General features: G+C 40.4%; 1 protein-coding gene and 1 long non-coding RNA gene across 8 annotated transcripts in view; one reads left to right on the forward strand and one right to left on the reverse strand.

Annotated features, from left to right (window-relative positions):
* The window catches only part of LOC112540520 (uncharacterized), a 48,437-nt gene that overhangs the window by 25,084 nt on the left and 4,367 nt on the right, over nt 1–18,986 (forward strand). For 2 of the 5 annotated variants that reach the window (XR_015796233.1, XR_015796234.1), the window contains 4 exons: nt 1,204–1,370; nt 3,896–4,231; nt 8,445–8,553; nt 10,764–10,891. This is a non-coding gene — a long non-coding RNA (uncharacterized LOC112540520). Of the gene's footprint in view, nt 1–1,203; nt 1,371–3,895; nt 4,232–8,444; nt 8,554–10,763; nt 10,892–11,663; nt 11,777–18,986 lie in introns of those variants that run through there. The other 3 variants (XR_015796232.1, XR_015796231.1, XR_003084596.2) reach the window with 3 other exon arrangements.
* SLC37A3 (solute carrier family 37 member 3) overlaps nt 11,918–18,986 on the reverse strand; it is a 37,487-nt gene continuing 30,418 nt past the window's right edge. For all 3 annotated transcript variants that reach the window (XM_025166036.2, XM_025166038.2, XM_088141130.1), the window contains exon 15: nt 11,918–16,507. In XM_025166036.2, coding sequence (XP_025021804.2) covers nt 16,415–16,507 — 93 coding nt within the window. In that variant the 3' untranslated portion in view covers nt 11,918–16,414. The remainder of the gene's footprint in view (nt 16,508–18,986) is intronic.

Raw genomic sequence — 18,986 nt, forward strand, 5'->3', positions numbered from 1 at the left:
TTCTGAAAAGAGGAAGTTGCATACATTAGGTGAGACAGGCTCTGGAGAAAGCAGTTAAACTGGCATGACCCACAGTTTAATTGACTGAAGTTTTATGTGGCTTCTGACCGGTACTCCATCTAGCCAGATACTGCCCCCTCTGACTAGTAATTGCAGGCCCTGCATCAATATACTAAATCCGCAAGTCCTCTCCCTGTGAGATGTTATAATCCAGATGGTGTTACTTAGATTAAGCATCGCCTTAGGTAGAGTTCCACCCTCAGTAAGAAAATTACTGCTTTACTAAATACTCAGCAGATGCTGAATTGGAGGCATCTCCTATTGCAAATCTCAAATGTGTATCTTATTTTCAGTGCAATCAATCAGGTGCTACACTCTCACCTGACCACTGTATGCAAACTCAGAAAGGCTAATATAAAGAAGGGATGGTTTCATCATAACTGTAGACTTCAGAGACAAGCTTTTTAATTGAGCTATTGATCCAATTTCAATCCCAATATAAGCAATTATTAAAGTCCAAGAAGTTTTCTTATTATATGAGCCAATGGAAAGAGCTTGGCCTCAATATAATCACCACTCCCAAAATGAGAGTAAATGTTAGGAATTAGTGGCTAACAGCATGCATACATATAACGCTTCACCAGATGCACACATCCCAGCACAAAATTGGGTTCAGTATTTCTCCTCTGTATTATATGGGGCTGAGATCTGGGGGTGGGATGAGAAGGTCATTGGAAGTGGTTGGAAGAAGTCCAGAACAGTTTCCAAAGGAATCATTTTGGGCCTCTCTAAGGTACTTATGCCACGTACCTTAGGATGGTAGTGGGGTTATTCTCAATCTCTGTTAGAATTTACTTTGCACCGTTAAGGTGCTGTAAGAAATTAGAAAGCCTTCAAGATCCCCACTTAGTTAAATTCTATTTTTTGCATTACATGTGGAGATCAATGGACCAGACTCCTGTTTCCTATCCTACAGTACAATTGTGTTCCCTGCCCCCTTTAGGGGAACTTAGCTCTTGTAGCGGTGAAAAAATCAGAGATAAATGTTTTGAATGAGATGCCTGTACAGGTACTACTGTGGTTCAGTCTTCAACTTTTTCATCTTGGTACCACCATTATAATAAACATAGAAGCCTCTCCCAATATATGGTCAACATCACTAATGCTTCACTGAGGAAGGCTGTTACATCTCTCTGCTTTCAGACCATGCCCACTGCATGCCTTAAAGGGAGACTTGGTAAACATACAGAGGAATGGCATCTCTGCCCTTGCAGTGTTAGCCAAGTGGAGGGTATCATCCATTACATCTTCTATTGACCTATCAATGAGGAAATTAAGAGGAAAATACTGATGATAAACAAACTTTGGGGGTAAGTCACCAAACAATTGAACTACCTCCGTATACATATGATTCCAACTGTCGTTAGTGAGGTTGCTCCCTTTTCCGTGCTTTTTTAAAACTTAGACATTTTTAAGCTCTTAATTTTAGTATTGGTTCCATCTTAACTCCACTGCATGCCTTTTCTTTGTTGTTGTTGTTGATTTCTTTCTTTTTCTTTGTATTACTATTTTTTTTAAAATTCTATGTAATGTTGTTATGATCTTTGGTCACAATAATAAACCAATTGATTGATTGATTAATCCGTGAGGCAGTTGGTGGAGCCTCTAAGAATAACCAGTTACTGAAATATTTATAAGGAAAATTTAGCAGCTGCAGGAAAGATTAAGGCACTACTCTTAGTGAAGGGAGCTGAAGGCCAGCTGAGCCAAGGCCCAGCAGAATAAGGACCTTGGATAGCTCCAAATGTTCTGCTGGCAGGAGTAATAGGGTACTGTACAACACTCTGAAGTTGTGTTTCTCAACCTTGGCAGCTTGAAGATGTGTGGACTTCAACTCCCAGAATTCCCTAGCCAGCCTTGATGGCTGAGGAATTCTGGGAGTTGAAGTCCACACATCCTCAAGCTGCCAAGGTTGAGAAATATTGCTCTGAAGTCTTATGTAGGAAGTCAGGATTTATATTGCAGACCACTCCCTAGAGAAGCTATCAGAACTGTTAAGAACCCTCATCTGATTTGGCTATCTTACATCTCTGGAAGACCAGGGAGATGGAAATTCTTCTGGGAATACATGCTTCAAGTCTGATGACTGTGCCCTCCAGCTAGGATATTCCTATCTATGGGACTAATGACTTGATGACTCTTTATCCTTCTGCTACATGCTACAAAGTCTAAGAGACAGGGATCATAACAGTCTCCCCACTTAAAACATCTTGCTTGGATCAACATTGTAGTAGCTATTTTGATTTTCCACAGTATTCCCAGCATATCATCATTTCAGAGCATTATGGGAAATAGAAAGAGCACCCCCTCCAGTTCCACCATTGCCTATTGCTGAATGAACCTGCCATAGGTTGGTGGAGGGTCCCCCCTCACAGGTGGAGCCAGGGCTAGACAACCGCAGTCCATGGATTAGATAGGGGACTTCCAGCCTTTTGACAGGAGAAAAGCCTTGAAGTGGAAGGTCAGGGAATTTAACAGAGATCTTATGCTCTGCTGTAACCACGCTTCTCCCCATCTGTTCAAAGCTGGGATAGATGACTTGTGGCCCTTGGCCTATTTTCAAAAGCTCTCTTCAAGTAATCCAGCCTCTGATAGGAGAGATTAGAAACAAGGATAATTTAGAAGTTTAGGATGACTTCCTAATTGTTCTCAGAATAACTTCTTGCATTATCTTTGAATAAATTGTTGTTTATCCTCTTGAATGAAAAACCTGTAGGTAAATTGTATAATCTCTTGGCTTTTCTATTCAAGCCTAACATCTAAGTTTAGATAATTCAGTCCCAATATTAAGGGAAAATTATACACAGTATGACACAGTCTTGTGCATAGTGAACCAAGAACCTCCCCTAGCCACCCCTGTATTCCCCAGTAACTGGAGTTTAGAATTGAAGTTTAATTGCTTATTTCTCAAAGGCAACATTTGGTCATTTGATGTTCACAACCCGAGTCATAAAAAACTGACTCCTCCCCTTTTTTTCTTATCTCTCTAATCCATACCTAAATTTGCATTCATTATTTCCTGGTTTGCTCTGGCATAAAATCAAAACAAAATAAAGTATGTTTGTTGCATCTTCAGTGCATAAATTAGGAACCCAATATGATTGGCCTCTAATATACGTGGGTGCTCTCCCAAGAGCAGTTTGTCAGAGGAAGATTTTAGATTTCAAGACATGCAAATAGTAAGGGCTGTAGTCCCTAAAAGCTAAGTCTGCCTTGTTCTAAATTCAGCCTTAATACCAGTGAAATACACTCAGATTCCAAACATATAAATCTACTAACATTTGCAAAATGTTCAGGTAAAGTAGTATAGTTTGGTATTTCTAGATTCTAGATTTAATACTCTTATTCAGGGCTGCTTAGGAGATAAGCCAGTTCTTTTGTGTTTGGATATACCCTGTAACCCCTGCTCAGTCTTTTTCATTTGTGGGATAGAGAGAATTAGCAATTTTCATGATCCTGTCAGGAAAAACTCGGAACTCAAAGGAGACAAAAGAGCGCAGCAGAATCCTCAGGATGTTATTCCAAAATGAACCTTACTGCCTTCCATTTATTTATCTCTGTTTAAACACTTCTACCAAAAATATATATATAATAATAAAAAACCCAACAGCTGTAGCCACTTTGGGTGCTATAGCCCTCCATTAAAGGGATAAGTGAATCTGACATTTTTTTTCTTCCCAGCCAGTTTTGGCCCATTTCCATTTTTGAATAAAACAGAGGAAGAGGAAGATAGGGAAAAACTGCATAGAAATCATTATTCTTATGTACCCTTCCATTACATACTGTTCCTGTATTTTCCACTGTACACCTTTTTGTACACACTTTTCCCTAACAGACTCAAGTTCTATGATCACCTCTCCTTCTGGATCACAGTGCAGATTCAAGCCAGAGAAACGAACAAATATGGACTGTGGAGGAAGAGGAGGCCCTCAGAGAAGCCCCTCCTGATGATGTCCTTCCCAATGACCCTTATACAGGTAGTCTTTGAGTTACCAATTGTTCAGCAACTATTCAAAGTCACCACTGCACTGAACGAAGGGACTTATGACCGATCCTCGAAGTTGCAGCTGTTGCAGTGCCCCCACAATCACGTGAACAAAGTTTGGGCGCTTACACTTACGACCAGTTGCAGCAATGGGGAAGCTGGCAGGGAAGGTCACAAGTTGCTCGGGTAAGTCCCTCCCCACTCCAGCCTTTCTTCACTCACATACACCCTGGACCCTCTTTCCTTGGCCTCCCTGTACTCACACACACACACCTGTGCCCTCTTTCCCCTGCCTTCCTGAACGCCACACCACAGCGCCTCCTCCCTTGACTCACGGGCAGCCTGTACCAGACCTCCCAGAGTCTCCCCCATCCCATGGCACCCCCGTACTCCTTACCTGGGATTTCCTCTGCTTCCTGCTTAATGACCTGCACATCTTGGGTTATGATGACAACTGGGACTGCCTGGATTGCTCTTGCTAAGAGATGAGGTTGTGATCTCATACTTTACGACTGCATTGCTTAGCAATGGCAATTCTGGTCCCAATTGCAGTTGTAACTCAAGAAGTACCTGTAATGTCATTGTCCCCCATCTTGTACTCATTATGCCGTTTGCTTGTTCTGTTCCTGGGTTTTGTAGTCAGTGGAACACAAACTCTCCAACCCAGCTTGAGGAACATGGGATGAATGAGATTCTGTGAAGCCAATGCTTTTTAAAAATAAAAAATAAAACAGCTTCCTCAGATGTGGTGGGATTGTCTGGTGGGATATCAAGCAGCAAAGAGAAGAAAGGCCAAGCAACAAATACCAAGACATTCCACAGTGACAAGAATAAGTTCTTCCAAAGACAAAAAGAACAGCAACAGAATTTAGGCAGAACTTCAGCGACAACACAGAGTATGAGCAAGCAATATAGTCCAAAACATCCAGGGATACAGACATCAAAACATTCCAGAGCTGGACAAGCAAAATGTAACAACATGCTAACAAGCCTGGGGCATTAGTTTTGATGTTATGCAGACCCAACCATTATATTTTCTAAATCATAGGTGTGGGTTTAGCATGTTGTGTGCAATTAGTTGATTGTGGCTTATTAAATGAATCATGGCTTTTTCTGTCACCTTTCATTCCAAATCACAGCAGTTCTGTTGTGCCTTTTAAGGCATTTTCTAAGAACCTGGCACAAACAACTGCTTGTGAAACAACAATTTTACTGACAATGCCATAGCAGCCTGGGTCAGGTTGACATTGCCAAACCAGCTGATGAATGTTTTAGGCAAAACAAAAGCACTGTGTTAACAGAGACTTTAGAATAGTCAACACCAAGCTGGGTTAGACCCCAAGCAGCTTGGTTCTTGCAACATCATACTGATATTCTGAGAGCAATCTATGTTTCTAGCAGTTTGACCACAGCTTAGCTCAGCTTGTTTTATGACAATATCACGACTAAAGATTCAAAATGAGCTATTCTTCTCTATGTGCAATTATCATGAATTTCAAATGATAATGTGAAAGAAACGCAAGATTAGTCCTGATAAGAAATCAGTAGGAGGGTGTCAGCTTCTACTGAAAGGAGCAGGGCTCCTTTTTAACACATTCATCACTCTTGTGAAATAGCACTGAGTTATTTTCAAAATGCTTGTTATAGAGAGCACTAGACCTTCCTTTAAAAAACAAGATCTGTTTTTAAAAACAAGATTAACTGTCTGCACAGGTCAGTTTCACTGGAAAGAGAGTTTGGTTTTGCCAGCTGTGCTGCTAATCACAATTACATATCCTCCATGGCTGTCCATCAGCTACTTCTGATTGCTGTTCATACTACTTGGTGTGGGGAAGGGCTTCTATGGTTCCTTTTGGCCTACTTACAGTGGGGCAAAAAAGTATTTAGTCAGCCACCAATTGTGCAAGTTCTCCCACTTAAAAAGATGAGAGAGGCCTGTAATTTTCATCATAGGTATACCTCAACTATGAGAGACAAAATGGGGAAAAAAATCCAGAAAATCACATTGTCTGATTTTTAAAGAATTTATTTGCAAATCATGGTGGAAAATAAGTATTTGGTCAATATCAAAAGTTCATCTCAATACTTTGTTATATATCCTTTGTTGGCAATGACAGAGGTCAAACGTTTTCTGTAAGTCTTCACAAGGTTTTCACACACTGTTGCTGGTATTTTGGCCCATTCCTCCATGCAGATCTCCTCTAGAGCAGTGATGTTTTGGGGCTGTCTCTGGGCAACACAGACTTTCAACTCCCTCCAAAGGTTTTCCATGGGGTTGAGATCTGGAGACTGGCTAGGCCACTCCAGGACCTTGAAATGCTTCTTACGAAGCCACTCCTTCATTGCCCGGGCGGTGTGTTTGGGATCATTGTCATGCTGAAAGACCTAGCCACGTTTCATCTTCGATGCCCTTGCTGATGGAAGGAGGTGTTCGCTCAAAATCTCACGATACATGGCCCCATTCATTCTTTCCTTTACACAGATCAGTCATCCTGGTCCCTTTGCAGAAAAATAGCCCCAAACATGATGTTTCCACCCCCATGCTTCACAGTAGGTATGGTGTTCTTTGGATGCAACTCAGCATTCTCTCTCCTCCAAACATGAGGAGTTGAGTTTAGACCAAAACTTTCTACTTTGGTTTCATCTGACCATATGACATTCTCCAAATCCTCTTCTGGATCATCCAAATGCTCTCTAGCAAACTTCAGACAGGCCCAGACATGTACTGGCTTAAGCAGGGGGACACGTCTGGCACTGCAGGATTTGAGTCCCTGGCGGCATAGTGTGTTACTGATGGTAGCCTTTGTTACTTTGGTCCCAGCTCTCTGCAGGTCATTCACTAGGTCCCCCGCGTGGTTCTGGGATTTTTGCTCACCATTCTTGTGATCATTTTGACCCCACGGGATGAGATCTTGCATGGAGCCCCAGATCAAGGGAGATTATCAGTAGTCTTGTATGTCTTCCATTTTCTAATTATTGCTCCCACAGTTGATTTCTTCACACCAAGCTGCTTGCCTATTGCAGATTCAGTCTTCCCAGCCTGGTGCAGGTCTACAATTTTGTTTCTGGTGTCCTTCAACAGCTCTTTGGTCTTGGCCATAGTGGAGTTTGGAGTGTGACTGTTTGAGGTTGTGGACAGGTGTCTTTTATACTGATAACAAGGTCAAACAGGTGCCATTACTACAGGTAACGAGTGGAGGACAGAGGAGCCTCTTAAAGAAGTAGTTACAGGTCTGTGAGAGCCAGACATCTTGCTTGTTTGTAGGTGACCAAATACTTATTTTCCACCATGATTTGCAAATAAATTCTTTAAAAATCAGACAAGGTGATTTTCTGGATTTTTTTTTCTCATTTTGTCTCTCATAGTTGAGGTATACCTATGATGAAAATTACAGGCCTCTCTCATCTTTTTAAGTGGGAGAACTTGCACAATTGGTGGCTGACTAAATACTTTTTTGCCCCACTGTAGCTCCCTCACCAATGGTCTCTCTCTCACTTCAACCCCTACTCCAACTGACATGAGAAAACATCTGGCTTCCCCAGAAGTAACCAGAGAGTTGAAATGGAAGAGCAGAGCAGCAAGATTGGCATGAAGATAGCCAGCAAGGTCATCACTGAGACCACTCTCTGCTGATGCTCGTTTTTGGGAGTGGGACCAGTGATGGACATTGATCTTTATAGTAATGTTGCTGGCAATCTTTGAGCAATCTGTCAAAAAAGGGGACCTGGATTCAGGGTGAAGCAGGAGAGAGTCCAACTGATGTTCTCCCAGTACTTCTTATCATTTCATCCTGCACCCATCCTCTGCCCCACCAAGCTATCAAACTGGCATGGTGGGAGGGGAGTTGACATGTGTTCACTGCATTCCCAGATTAATGCCACACACAGGTTTAGAATTAGCCTATTACTTGGGCTGCTTGAAAGGTGGCACAGTATTGAGGCAGAATAGAGGTCATCTGTCAGGACAAAGCGAATTACAATACGCTGGCATACTTTTGTGTTACTTCAGACTGGAGGAAAGCATATTAAAGCAGCTGCCTGGATAAGCCCTTAGAGCAGTATTTCTCAGCTTTGACAACTTTAAGATGTGTGGACTTCAACTCTCAGAATTCCCCAGCCAGCATGCTGGCTGGGGAATTCTGGGAGTTGAAGTCCACACATCTTAAAGTTGCCAAGGTTGAGAAACACTGCCTTAAAGTATCAGATTGTGATACTTTACATGAAGCTAACTATGTATGTTATCTTATATACAGATTTTATCTAGCTTTCTTCCAAGGTGGAAGAAGCAAACATTACTCAGCATTAATTTCTCCCAGAAACACAACAGTTTTTCTATAAACTGTAGCAAATTTCATATTGTCTCCTGTTCTCATATTCAAGAAGAATCATTATATTGCAGGCAAACCCAAAATACCAATAAATGTATGAAGAGAGGGGATTGGGGATGATTCCAAAATGTGTAAGCCCATCTCACATAACTGACATCCCATTTGCAAAGCAACTTTCAGGTATGCAATCCAGGGTACCTATTCATTTCTAATGTGTAAGTCTTACTCTGTGAGCTGACTGCAAAACTTAATTATCTAACTGCACCTAATTGCAGAGGTTTTAGTATGTTGAAACTCAAAAGGTGTAGAGAATGGAATAAAGCAATTATGACTTCCACATTTTGGCAGAAAGAGCAACACACAAATGAGATAGAAGCTATTGACCTTAAACATGATACTGGATTCATTACATTTATCAACAACCTTCTGTTTGGTAGCTCCAGCCCAATTGAGATTATTTACCATTTTGGATTAATAGCCATTCTTCTTACTCACAAACCACCTCCTGTGTTAATTTTTCCAAGTCCTCATTATGTAAAAAGAGTCAAAGAATTAGTATTTGAATGTATTTTCTTCTCACTCCCCACACTTGGCCTTTGAAAGTTGAAGCCAGTCTTCACCAACTTGATATTCTGCAAGGGAATTGGAACTACAAGTCCAAATCAGTAAATCTCATGCTAGTAGGAATTCTGGGAATTGTAGTCCCCAAACTTTTGGAGGATGGTTGATTACATCAATTGTTTGTAACCGTTTTTTTTAATTGAAAATCTCCATGAGTGCTTGGTAGACATGCAGTTTCTAACTAGTATTAATAAATTAGGGACCAAGAAATACAAATACTTTCCTACAAAGAATTCTGGAAATTGCATCTTGCTTAGGTGCTCAGATTTTGCTTTGGACCTTTTCCAGAACTTCAGACCCTAGAGTGAAAGAATGACCATTAAATCAATTTAAAGATGCAGTGTTAGATATGACCAAAGGACTCAGTATGATCAGCCATAATGTGGTTTACTCGGTTTCAGCTTAATGTGTTGTATGAATCTAACCAACTATGGCTTATTCAACACACCATGGTCAAGCAAAACATAGCTTAGAATAAAGTACAAACTCAATCATTCCATCAGTCAGTATTTATGTCTCCACAGTTTTTTCCCCTTAATATAGATGGTCTAAGCTGGTAATAAAGAGATAGAATCTTTTATTATCTGTAACATTTTGAAATAAATATTTTCATCTATGCCAAGGTCAAATTACTGCATCTTCAGTTTGCAGTGTAATATGTTCTGTCATTCAAAATAGCTAGGAGTTGGACAAATGTAAACACTGGTTAGGAATATGCTCTTGTGATAGTATTCATTCCTAGTTAAATTATTCTCTACTCCAATTCTATGCCAGGTTTTACTAACAATCACGTATTTTCAAATAAATGTTTATGGATTTACAATATGAAGGTATTTTATCCACAGATTAGAATGAATATATAAACTCATAGCATGTTTCTTATTGACCCTGGATCCTCATCAGGAGGATCCAGATTAAATAAAGCATGTTGGGGCAGAGCTTAGAGCATAAGGAAACGTAACAGGCTCTTTGAAACTTACTCCACTACAGAATCGCCAGCTTGTTATTTAATTTCATCTCTTGATCTCCCTTGTTCCTTCTAAGATGGGATGAGTAACCAGTGGTCCATGGGCTGCGTGCAGTCCTTCGCCGCAACAGCAATGACCTGCAGAACTCTGCCTTCTTTTCCCATTGGCCAATTGCTCAGAATCTGACTTCATATTGCCAAGGGGCAGTAGCATCAGGAAACCTTTGGTGATTGTGGGGAGAGAGACCAACTAGATTTACCATTGCCATTCTAGTGATTTGGCTTTAAATCACTGGATTAAAACTAATAACCTGCAAGAATTTTGCTGGGAGGATAGAAAATAGGGTTGCATCCTCCTCTCCCGCCTTCCTCTAACTTTGCTGAGAATTACTGGGAAGGGCTGAAATGGCTCTCACTCTGTTCCAGTGACTGCTTGAAAGACTAGTTCCTTACAGCAAACTAATTTCATGGCTTCCCCCTCCCTTTCAGTGATCTGATTAAGATTGCTAGAAAGAGACTGAGTATGATGCATATGAGAAAAAAGTAACATACAGGAGAGAAAGAGTGTGGTGTGCCCTCCTTTCATCCTGGCACATTATATAGTCCTTGGAACTGAAATGGTTTCCCATCCTTGCTCTAAGAGCCCAAATTACTGTTCATTTTTCATTCTCACAATAATCCTGTGAAGTAAGATAGTAGGAAGGGTAATGACTGACCAAGATCACTCTTTGTAGTTGACTGAGAATTGGTGTGAGCATAATGCTGCAATTATTCAATAAAAGCCTTGTACTCTTTGTTCCAGTGTTCTGAACTCAGCTTGATTAAGCTCTGCAAAGAAGCATATTGTCAGATGTAAAATATGGTTGCAGTGAAAAGCATTTCTGATGTTCTCAAAGACCCACCAATTTGATCAACTTTTCCCATTAGCAGGTAAGAAGGAAAGGGGTTCCACCGGAGCCAGGGGGAGGTGAGAAGATTCAGCCTCTCGATACTATATTTCACTGGCTGCTGGTAGATTGTCAGAATAAGAGACGGAGGATTACATTTGCCAGTTCTGTAGATGAAAGGTTCCTTACATGAAAGATTAGATAAGCTATAAATACAAATCATCATTCTGTTCCTCTTCCTCCTCCTTTTTGGTTGCTACAGCAAAAAAAATGCAGGAATGCTGAAAAACTGATTATTCTCAGTGATCTTAGATATTGCCATCTTATAATCATAAAGCTGGAAGGGACCACTGAGTCTAAATCCCCGCTTTATTTGCAGAAGTCCAAATAAAAACATCCCAGGCAGATACTGGCATTCCATTGGCATTTGGCTTCCTGTAACTTAATCCATTATTCTGTGCCCTGCATTCTAGAGTGAGAGAGAAGTGGCTTTAACCTCCTTCTTTGTGACCCTCTTTCTGATATCTGAAGAATGCTATCATGCCTCTCTCAGTCATCTTTTCTCAAAGCTAAACATACCCAATTCCTTCCATGTCTCTTCACAGAACCTAATTTCTAGTCCCTGATCATCTTCTCAGAGACCACCTTTTAATACATTTCACATATGTTCCTTCAACAATTAGGGGCACTGAGCATAAGCTATTCGAATGATCACAATCCCCCACCTACCCTGTGTAGAAAAATGTCTATTTATGGAAATGTATCCTTCTTACAGTGTTTTAAATATGCTTTGTTTTATGGTCAACTTAACACAGCAACCCCTGAGATGAGGAAAAGCATCATTCACTGAAAATCAAAAATAAAAAGCACGTACAGAATTTTTCTGTTGCCAAAAATAATTTAATAAAGTCAAACTCAGTTGGACAATTGACAGCATTTCTTTTTCCTCTACTTACTTTCACAAAGGATCTTAAGTGGAAATATAAAAGATAGAGGGGGAAAACATCTAAAGTGTTATCAAGAACAGAGTGTTTCATAGCACCCCAAGAAGAGTTCGTTACTGACAGCCTTTAATTTATTTTTTATTCATTCATTCAACTTATATGACCGCCCATCTCAAATACATGACTCTGGGCAGCTAACTTGGCTCTTTGCAAGGGAAATTCTGTAAACGTTTTTATTGTGTTTGCTGAGATGAACAATTTATATTAAAGCTTACAGCTACCCAGGCTAACGGCAAACAAACATTCCCAATGTAGTAGAAGTCGTTTGAACATACATGAGTTGCATTCCATGCACATATTTCAAACAAAGACAATCTGCATTAAAACCAATTCTACCATACCCTGGAACAGACTTTGGCAAACCTGGAACCTTCCATATGTATTGAACTACAGCTCACATAACTTTTAGCTGTGCTGGCTGAAGACAATGAGAGCCATAGTCTAACATTTCAAGGATGCCGGCTGCTTCAGAGTATTGGCCCATCTTCACCTCCAGCCAGCCAAGAAATCCATATAGACTAGGTCTCACGTTTTGATTCAAGGATGCGATTATAAAGTTTCCTGTTCTCTCATGGCGATAATATGCAGGAAGGGGGGTCTCTCTAGCTCCCTCCCATCAAGCTAACCAGAAGTGAGAAAAATTATTTGTGTCCCAAAATCTGGAAAAGCTTCTTTATCTAGGGAAGGGCTAGAATTCAGAACATGTTGCTTTCATGATGAAATCAAACCATTTAAGCATTATTTTTAAGAAAGTACTTTAGTGTTAAAAACAAAAGTCAAAGGTTGAAGGCATCATTCTTCAAGGTAAGCCACAGAAGAATTGATGGCACAACTTAATGGAAAGGAGCAAGAAAGGAAAAATAAAGGAAAATTTGCATTCTGCTCCTGAGGTTGATTTCTAATTTAAAAATGAAGAAGAAAAGTCCCTCTTCCCAATATGTTGGGAAAGGATTTTTTTTTTAAAAAGCCCATAAATTAGGCTATTGTATATAGAAGAACAGTGGAATAGAGCAGCACTACAGGAAGAGAATACACAAACAGCAAAGCAACACAATTAAGAGACTCTTAAGTTATCAAGAATGTTTCATTTAACAGCAGCCACAACATGATTTTAAAAATCTACCTAAACACATACATTTTAAAAAGAAACTAATCATTAAGTACATATAAAGATGTTTTTGAAAAACAAAAACAAGAATTTCTTCCCCTCAAATTCACAGTTAACTTAGTGTTCTTTCTATCTCAACCTCAATAGCAACAAAATAATTCAGGGTCAAGGTGACATCCAACTCAGCAGGTAAAAAGTAGTTTTCAAAATTGGGTTGAGGATCCCAGCATCCTAAAGAAACTCATTTTGTACTTTTAACCCAATGAATGGTTCTCAAGGGCTGGATTTGCACAACAAACTTTACTTCATTTTTAAATGAACCAATTTTCCGAGTTCCCACAATATACTGAACCATGAACTAAAAGGGCTATGTTTGCACAACACATTGACCCACAAAAATGAAGCTTCAGCTACATGCATGCAATAGCACAATGCACTTTCAGAAAAGGATGACACTGTGATGCTTTCATCATCCACAGACATGTTTGAATCTGGATAAGTATGTTGTGTGAAGCCAACTCCTAAGGCAGTGTTGTCCAAACTTGGCCACTTTAAGATGAGTGGACTTCAACTCCCAGAATTCCCAAAATGTGCATAGCTCCCAATTCTGGGAGTTGAAGTCCACTCATCTTAAAGTGGCCAAGTTTGGACAACACTGTCCTAAGGTCTCTGAGCTGAGCTGAAAATTATGTGCACAATTTTTCCAGTTTTCAACTACAGAGCCATTGGCTAGATCAGATAATAGTGCTCCAAAAATCCATCTCTTGTGTACAGTGGGAATCAAGAGCATGCCTTGTTTATTAAACATTCAAGTGGGGCATAATGAATAAGGCCTGTGGGTACGCAACTGCAGAATACATAAACACAAGATAGCACCACTGTTATCCCACATAAAAATTGGGTATTGACTGCTTGATGCACATCAGATTGTATGAGTGCACATTCTACATCAGAATCAGCAAGCCTTTTAAGCAGGAGATACTATCCCGAGAACTGCTGTGTCAAAGGTGCTAAAAATAATGTTTAAAAATGCCCAGATCTTATACAATTTGACGATGTCTCAAGATTTTAGCTATTTAAAATCAAACATTTTGCATTTAATTTTGGGGTTCCATAGATGCCACTGAGTGCAGCACTGCTAATGCAGCACTGTCTAGAAATTTCTGAAATATGTGAAGATGCATCTTGTTGTACAAAAGATAGATTATGGGAAGACAGGTATCATCTGATCCAACTCAACATCACTGAACTTGTAAGGCAGGACTATACATTAATATGTAATACAAGTGCTCAAAACAGCAGCCCTATGTTTAAGTCTTACTTTCCCAATATCATCTTCTCATTCAAATTGCCTCATTATACCAATATTTCTGTATATTCATTCATGCCATAATGACTCCTAGATTTGGACTAAGCTGATCTAGAGGCTAACAACAAGGGGAAAACTAACCAAGGCAGCTTCATTGTTTTGGGAATAGCTATGCACATTTTGTAATGGCTCGCTCTGCCCACAGAATGCCTTTGGTGAGGATCAAAGATTGTATAGTTAGAGGGTCTACAGAAGATCAGGCTTGGTGAGTGCTTAAAAAGAAATCAAGGGGTCTCTGCCTATCTAGAGGCGACCAATGATCTCCAGTGTATATAGTAAGCAGTTTCAAACAATGATAATTATTCCCTTACTTTTGATCATCCGCTCAAACCTATTAAAAAAAATTAACAAAAATGTAAGGATTCTAGTAAAATTTTGATTACTACCCCTTTGTATGAAATAGTTGGCTCTGCACATCTCCAGAGACTCAGCTTGTTTTCACACATTAGACAGTTAAGAGAAGATAAAAATCAAATATGGAATGCAGTTGCTCTGTTAGAGAGAGGGAAGGTTAAATTAACATGAACATCTGGATAGGACAAATATTTGGAGATCAAACAAACACCCTACAAATGTTCTTTTTACATGAGGACACCAAGGATTTGAGTTGCTTCAATAGTACCCTGTTGTATATGTGTGTGTGTGTGTGTGTGTGTGTGTGTGTATGTATGTGTATGTATGTATGTGTATATATATATATATATATTTAAAATGCAGTTAGGGAGCTACCAAAAAGCTGTCATTGGTACAATCAGTTTGCAAAAATCAGCAGTGGATTGGCCCAGACAGCTCTGAAATGCTCTTTTGATGCTAAATAGTGGAAATGCTTTCTTCTTCGCCAAAGTAAAATGTCCATTTCTTCTGCTTGGCAGCTTTCTAGTGTCAGCATACAGCACAAAGATCCAAACTTATTACAGTACAAAGAATACACAAGGGCCGGTTTATGTAAAGGCATCAGTATCACGTGGTGAAACTTTTTCTGGATGATTCCACTTCAGTTTGCAAGTGGGGGAAGGCAATACAACTGAAGGATTTCCCCCTTTGTAAATAACATTATCTTCAATTGGCACAAGGATGGGTAATATGTGGCTTTCCCGGTGCTGCTGAACTCCAATTCTCATCAGCCCTAGCCAGCAGAGCCAATGGGGAGACACAAAGGGACCTGAAGCTTAAGAGCATCTGGAAGAACCACAGGATTTCCACCAATAAATGAGCACAATAGGAAGAAAGCAAGTATAGTAAATCCTCTGTTTAATGGATCTCAAATGCAATGGACCAAATAGGTTGGATATGGATTTTTGTCTGAATTTCAGGCAATATTAGAATTTATCCCAGACAATGGATTGAGTCAGCTCAGGCAATGTTTGCTGCTTCTGCACATGCATAATGTTTTTTTTCCTGCATATTTGTAATAAAATAGTTACCTAATCAGTTAGTGGCTATCTCAAACTCTTTCACAAGAGTTGGCACTTGGGCAACTGTATTTTGTAAGAAAAGGTATAAATATTTATACTTTTAGATAAAGCCTTTACCTATGGCTTCATAGGTAAAAGCAAGACTGAGCACTTATTATTATTGTTATTATAGTAATGTCATGTATGGGCACATTTTGGGCTTGAACAATCCCATTCAGCTTTCATAGATACCCCTTTCTCCTGCCCTGACCCCTATCCATTAAATCAAGGGTTTACTAAACAAATGTTTTTTCTAGGCACAGCCACTTTTTGCTTTCAAGGAGCTTTCTCTCACACACAAGCCCAATGTTTTACCACTTGATCCTGATAATTGCATAAACTGGCCCTGGAAACAAGAGGTAAAAATCAAAGAGAAAACATCTCTTTCTGGTACACTCACTAAGCCTTCCAAGCACGCAGCTAGATCTTTCCAAGTTGTGGGTTTCCACAGCATTATCTTCAGTTGGGATTCAGATGACAATCTTTCAGCACTGAATCTATTGGTGGCCATTTCTAAGCAGTTTTTAAGCAGATCCAATCTTTGTAGATGTAAATAAATGAATGCGAAAGGCCTGAAGTTCCAAGTTCCCCCTCCCCTTGAAAATGTCCACTGAACAGAAAAGAGAAGGGGTCAGTCAGCCAACCTGCGCAAGCGCCTCTGCATAAGGAGCATACTGATTTCCTTCACTATCAAAGGCATGATGAACACCACCGTTAAACTGGTCTGCAAAAAGAAAGATACCAAGGACTTGAAACAGATGCACAATGTGGTTCAATGCAAGTACGGCCCTAGTTCTAGAGGTTATCAAACACACTACATAGAGGCAGATCCATATTTGCCATCACATGTACACTTACAGGGACACAGGGAGCTGCTTTATACCTGATCAGTCTATTTGTCCATATGGCCCAATATTACTTGTTTTGATGGCAGCAGCCATGAAGGAGCATGGCAGATGTTGCCTATCATCTATCTCAGGGTTCCTCAACCATGGCAACTTTAAGATGGGTGGACTTCAACTCCCAGAATTCCCCAGCCAGCCTTATTACAGTCTACCCGTCTTACAGTTGCCAAGGTTGAGGAACCCTGATCTATCTGATCCATTTTCTACTGAAGGCACAGAAGTGTGGCCAAAATCAGTTCTGCTTCAGAGTAAATATGAAGTGCCTAGAAGCCATCCTATGCCTTCTCCGATTTGACAAGACAACAGCATGGTTTCTGCAACTTCCCCCGGATGGTGGAAGGCATGCACTAGTCAAACTACTATCATCCTGCATGAAGAAGCAGTTAATATAAGGACAGGGGGCTTCACCAATTAAGACCCACACCTATGTTCACTGAATGCCAGGGCAAGCAAGAACTGCATCTGGCTCCAGACTGGATTCAATTCCCCACCCCTACTTTAACTGATGCCATTTCCCACAAATGCAGAGCTATATATCTTTCTGGTGAATTAACTTCTTTGATATTCCCACTTCACATTTTTAGGTCAGCTTTCCCAGTCCAGATATGTGGACTTCAACTCAAAGAATGGCCCAGCTAGCATGTGGCTATTGCTGAGAATTCTGATAGCTGAAGTCCATGCTTGGAGGGCATCCACACTAAGGGAGGCTGTTTTAGCTGCGCTTAGAGATTTTATAGTACAATCCTATATGCATTTACTCAGGGATCTAAGTAGCCTACTCCCTTGAAATGTGTTTGGGCCTGCAGCATTACTGGGTGGCACAGTCTTCAAATACAGTCTGTTGAGAGGGCAAACCAACTGCAAACTGATAATTACTCCCATTATCAATTAGGACCCAGATCAAACCCCAGGGTACCATCTCAATTTCAAATGAGGACTATTTCATGTTGAATAGGCTGCAATCTATGTGTTACAATGTGTGACAGTTGCTGTTTTTGTCAGTCAGATTCATTCATACAAATGCTATCTCATGTGAAGTTGAGGAGATACAATCCTTGCAAAATAAAAAGGCAAGAAAGTTAAAATAAATTGAAAATATATTGAAAACTTTTCTAATAGTTGACTATCCTTCCTTCTTCTTTGGATGAAATTAAGCTACGTGCTTAAACTATGTGTTCATTCTCCTTATTTTAAATATTTAAATATTCACCTACATCTGTTTCCCTCAAGAAACACCATCACCAGCTGCATGGGAGCCAAGGGACTGAACACGGGGTTGCACTACTCCAGACAGACCCATACATAATCTGGGGGTCCTCCTAGACTCACGACTCCTGTAACTGACGTTTCATGTTGTGCGTCAGTTATTCCCCTTCCTGGATCGGGGGGCTCTCTGCATGGTCACTCATGCTCTGATCACCTCCCAGTTGGATTACTGCAATGTGCTCTAAATGGGGCTACCCTTGAAGAGTATCTGGAAGCTACAGCTGGCACAAAATGCAGCGGTGCAGACAGTTCTGAATGCCCCCGGGGGGCACATATAACACTTCTGTTACATGAACTGCATTGGTTGCCAGTTTGCTTCCGGGTCCAGTTCAGGGTGTTGGTTATTACCTTTAAAGCCCTTCATGGTGCAGGACCAGGTTATCTGAGGAGTCATCTCGCCCCCATTATATCAGCCCGCCCCACTCGGTCTGGCAGAAGGGGCATGATGTGGACCTCACCAGCCAAGGAATTTCAACTGGCGGGGTCTAAGAAGAGGGCCTTTTCTGCTGTGGCCCCCGCTTTGTGGAATAATTTACCACCTGAGGTGCAGTGTACCCCCAACCACTCTTCAGGAAGAGTGTGAAATCTCGGCTATGCCAGATGGCCTGGGGGCCTGATGTGGGCTTGCATGGTTGAAATTGGTTTGTGGGGTAATTGATTCTGCCCCCCACCCCCGTCATCTTGAATTTTATAGTCTTTTTATGTATATAGTCTTTTTATATAGTATGATTTTTTTAAGCTAATTTAATGTGGATATTTATATTTTTTTTACTGTTTTTGATGTTTGATTTTAACTGTCAGCTGCCCAGAGTCACTCCCTGGGAGAGATGGGAAGCATATAAATTTAATTAATAAATAAACACCACCCAGCCATTAGTACTTCAACAGCGAAAAGACTGAGCCATCAATCAAGATATCCTTTATTTGACTCTTACCTTTGCCCTTATCTCATTGGGGCCACAATCCTACACACATACATACATACATACACACACACACACACACTTACTTACTTAGAAGAAACTCCCATTG

This window comes from Python bivittatus, unplaced genomic scaffold, assembly GCF_059951505.1.
Source record: "Python bivittatus isolate LINGU-HERP-01145 unplaced genomic scaffold, Pbiv_v1 ctg000330_np1212, whole genome shotgun sequence".
In the NCBI taxonomy this organism is placed as follows: Eukaryota; Metazoa; Chordata; class Lepidosauria; order Squamata; family Pythonidae; genus Python; species Python bivittatus.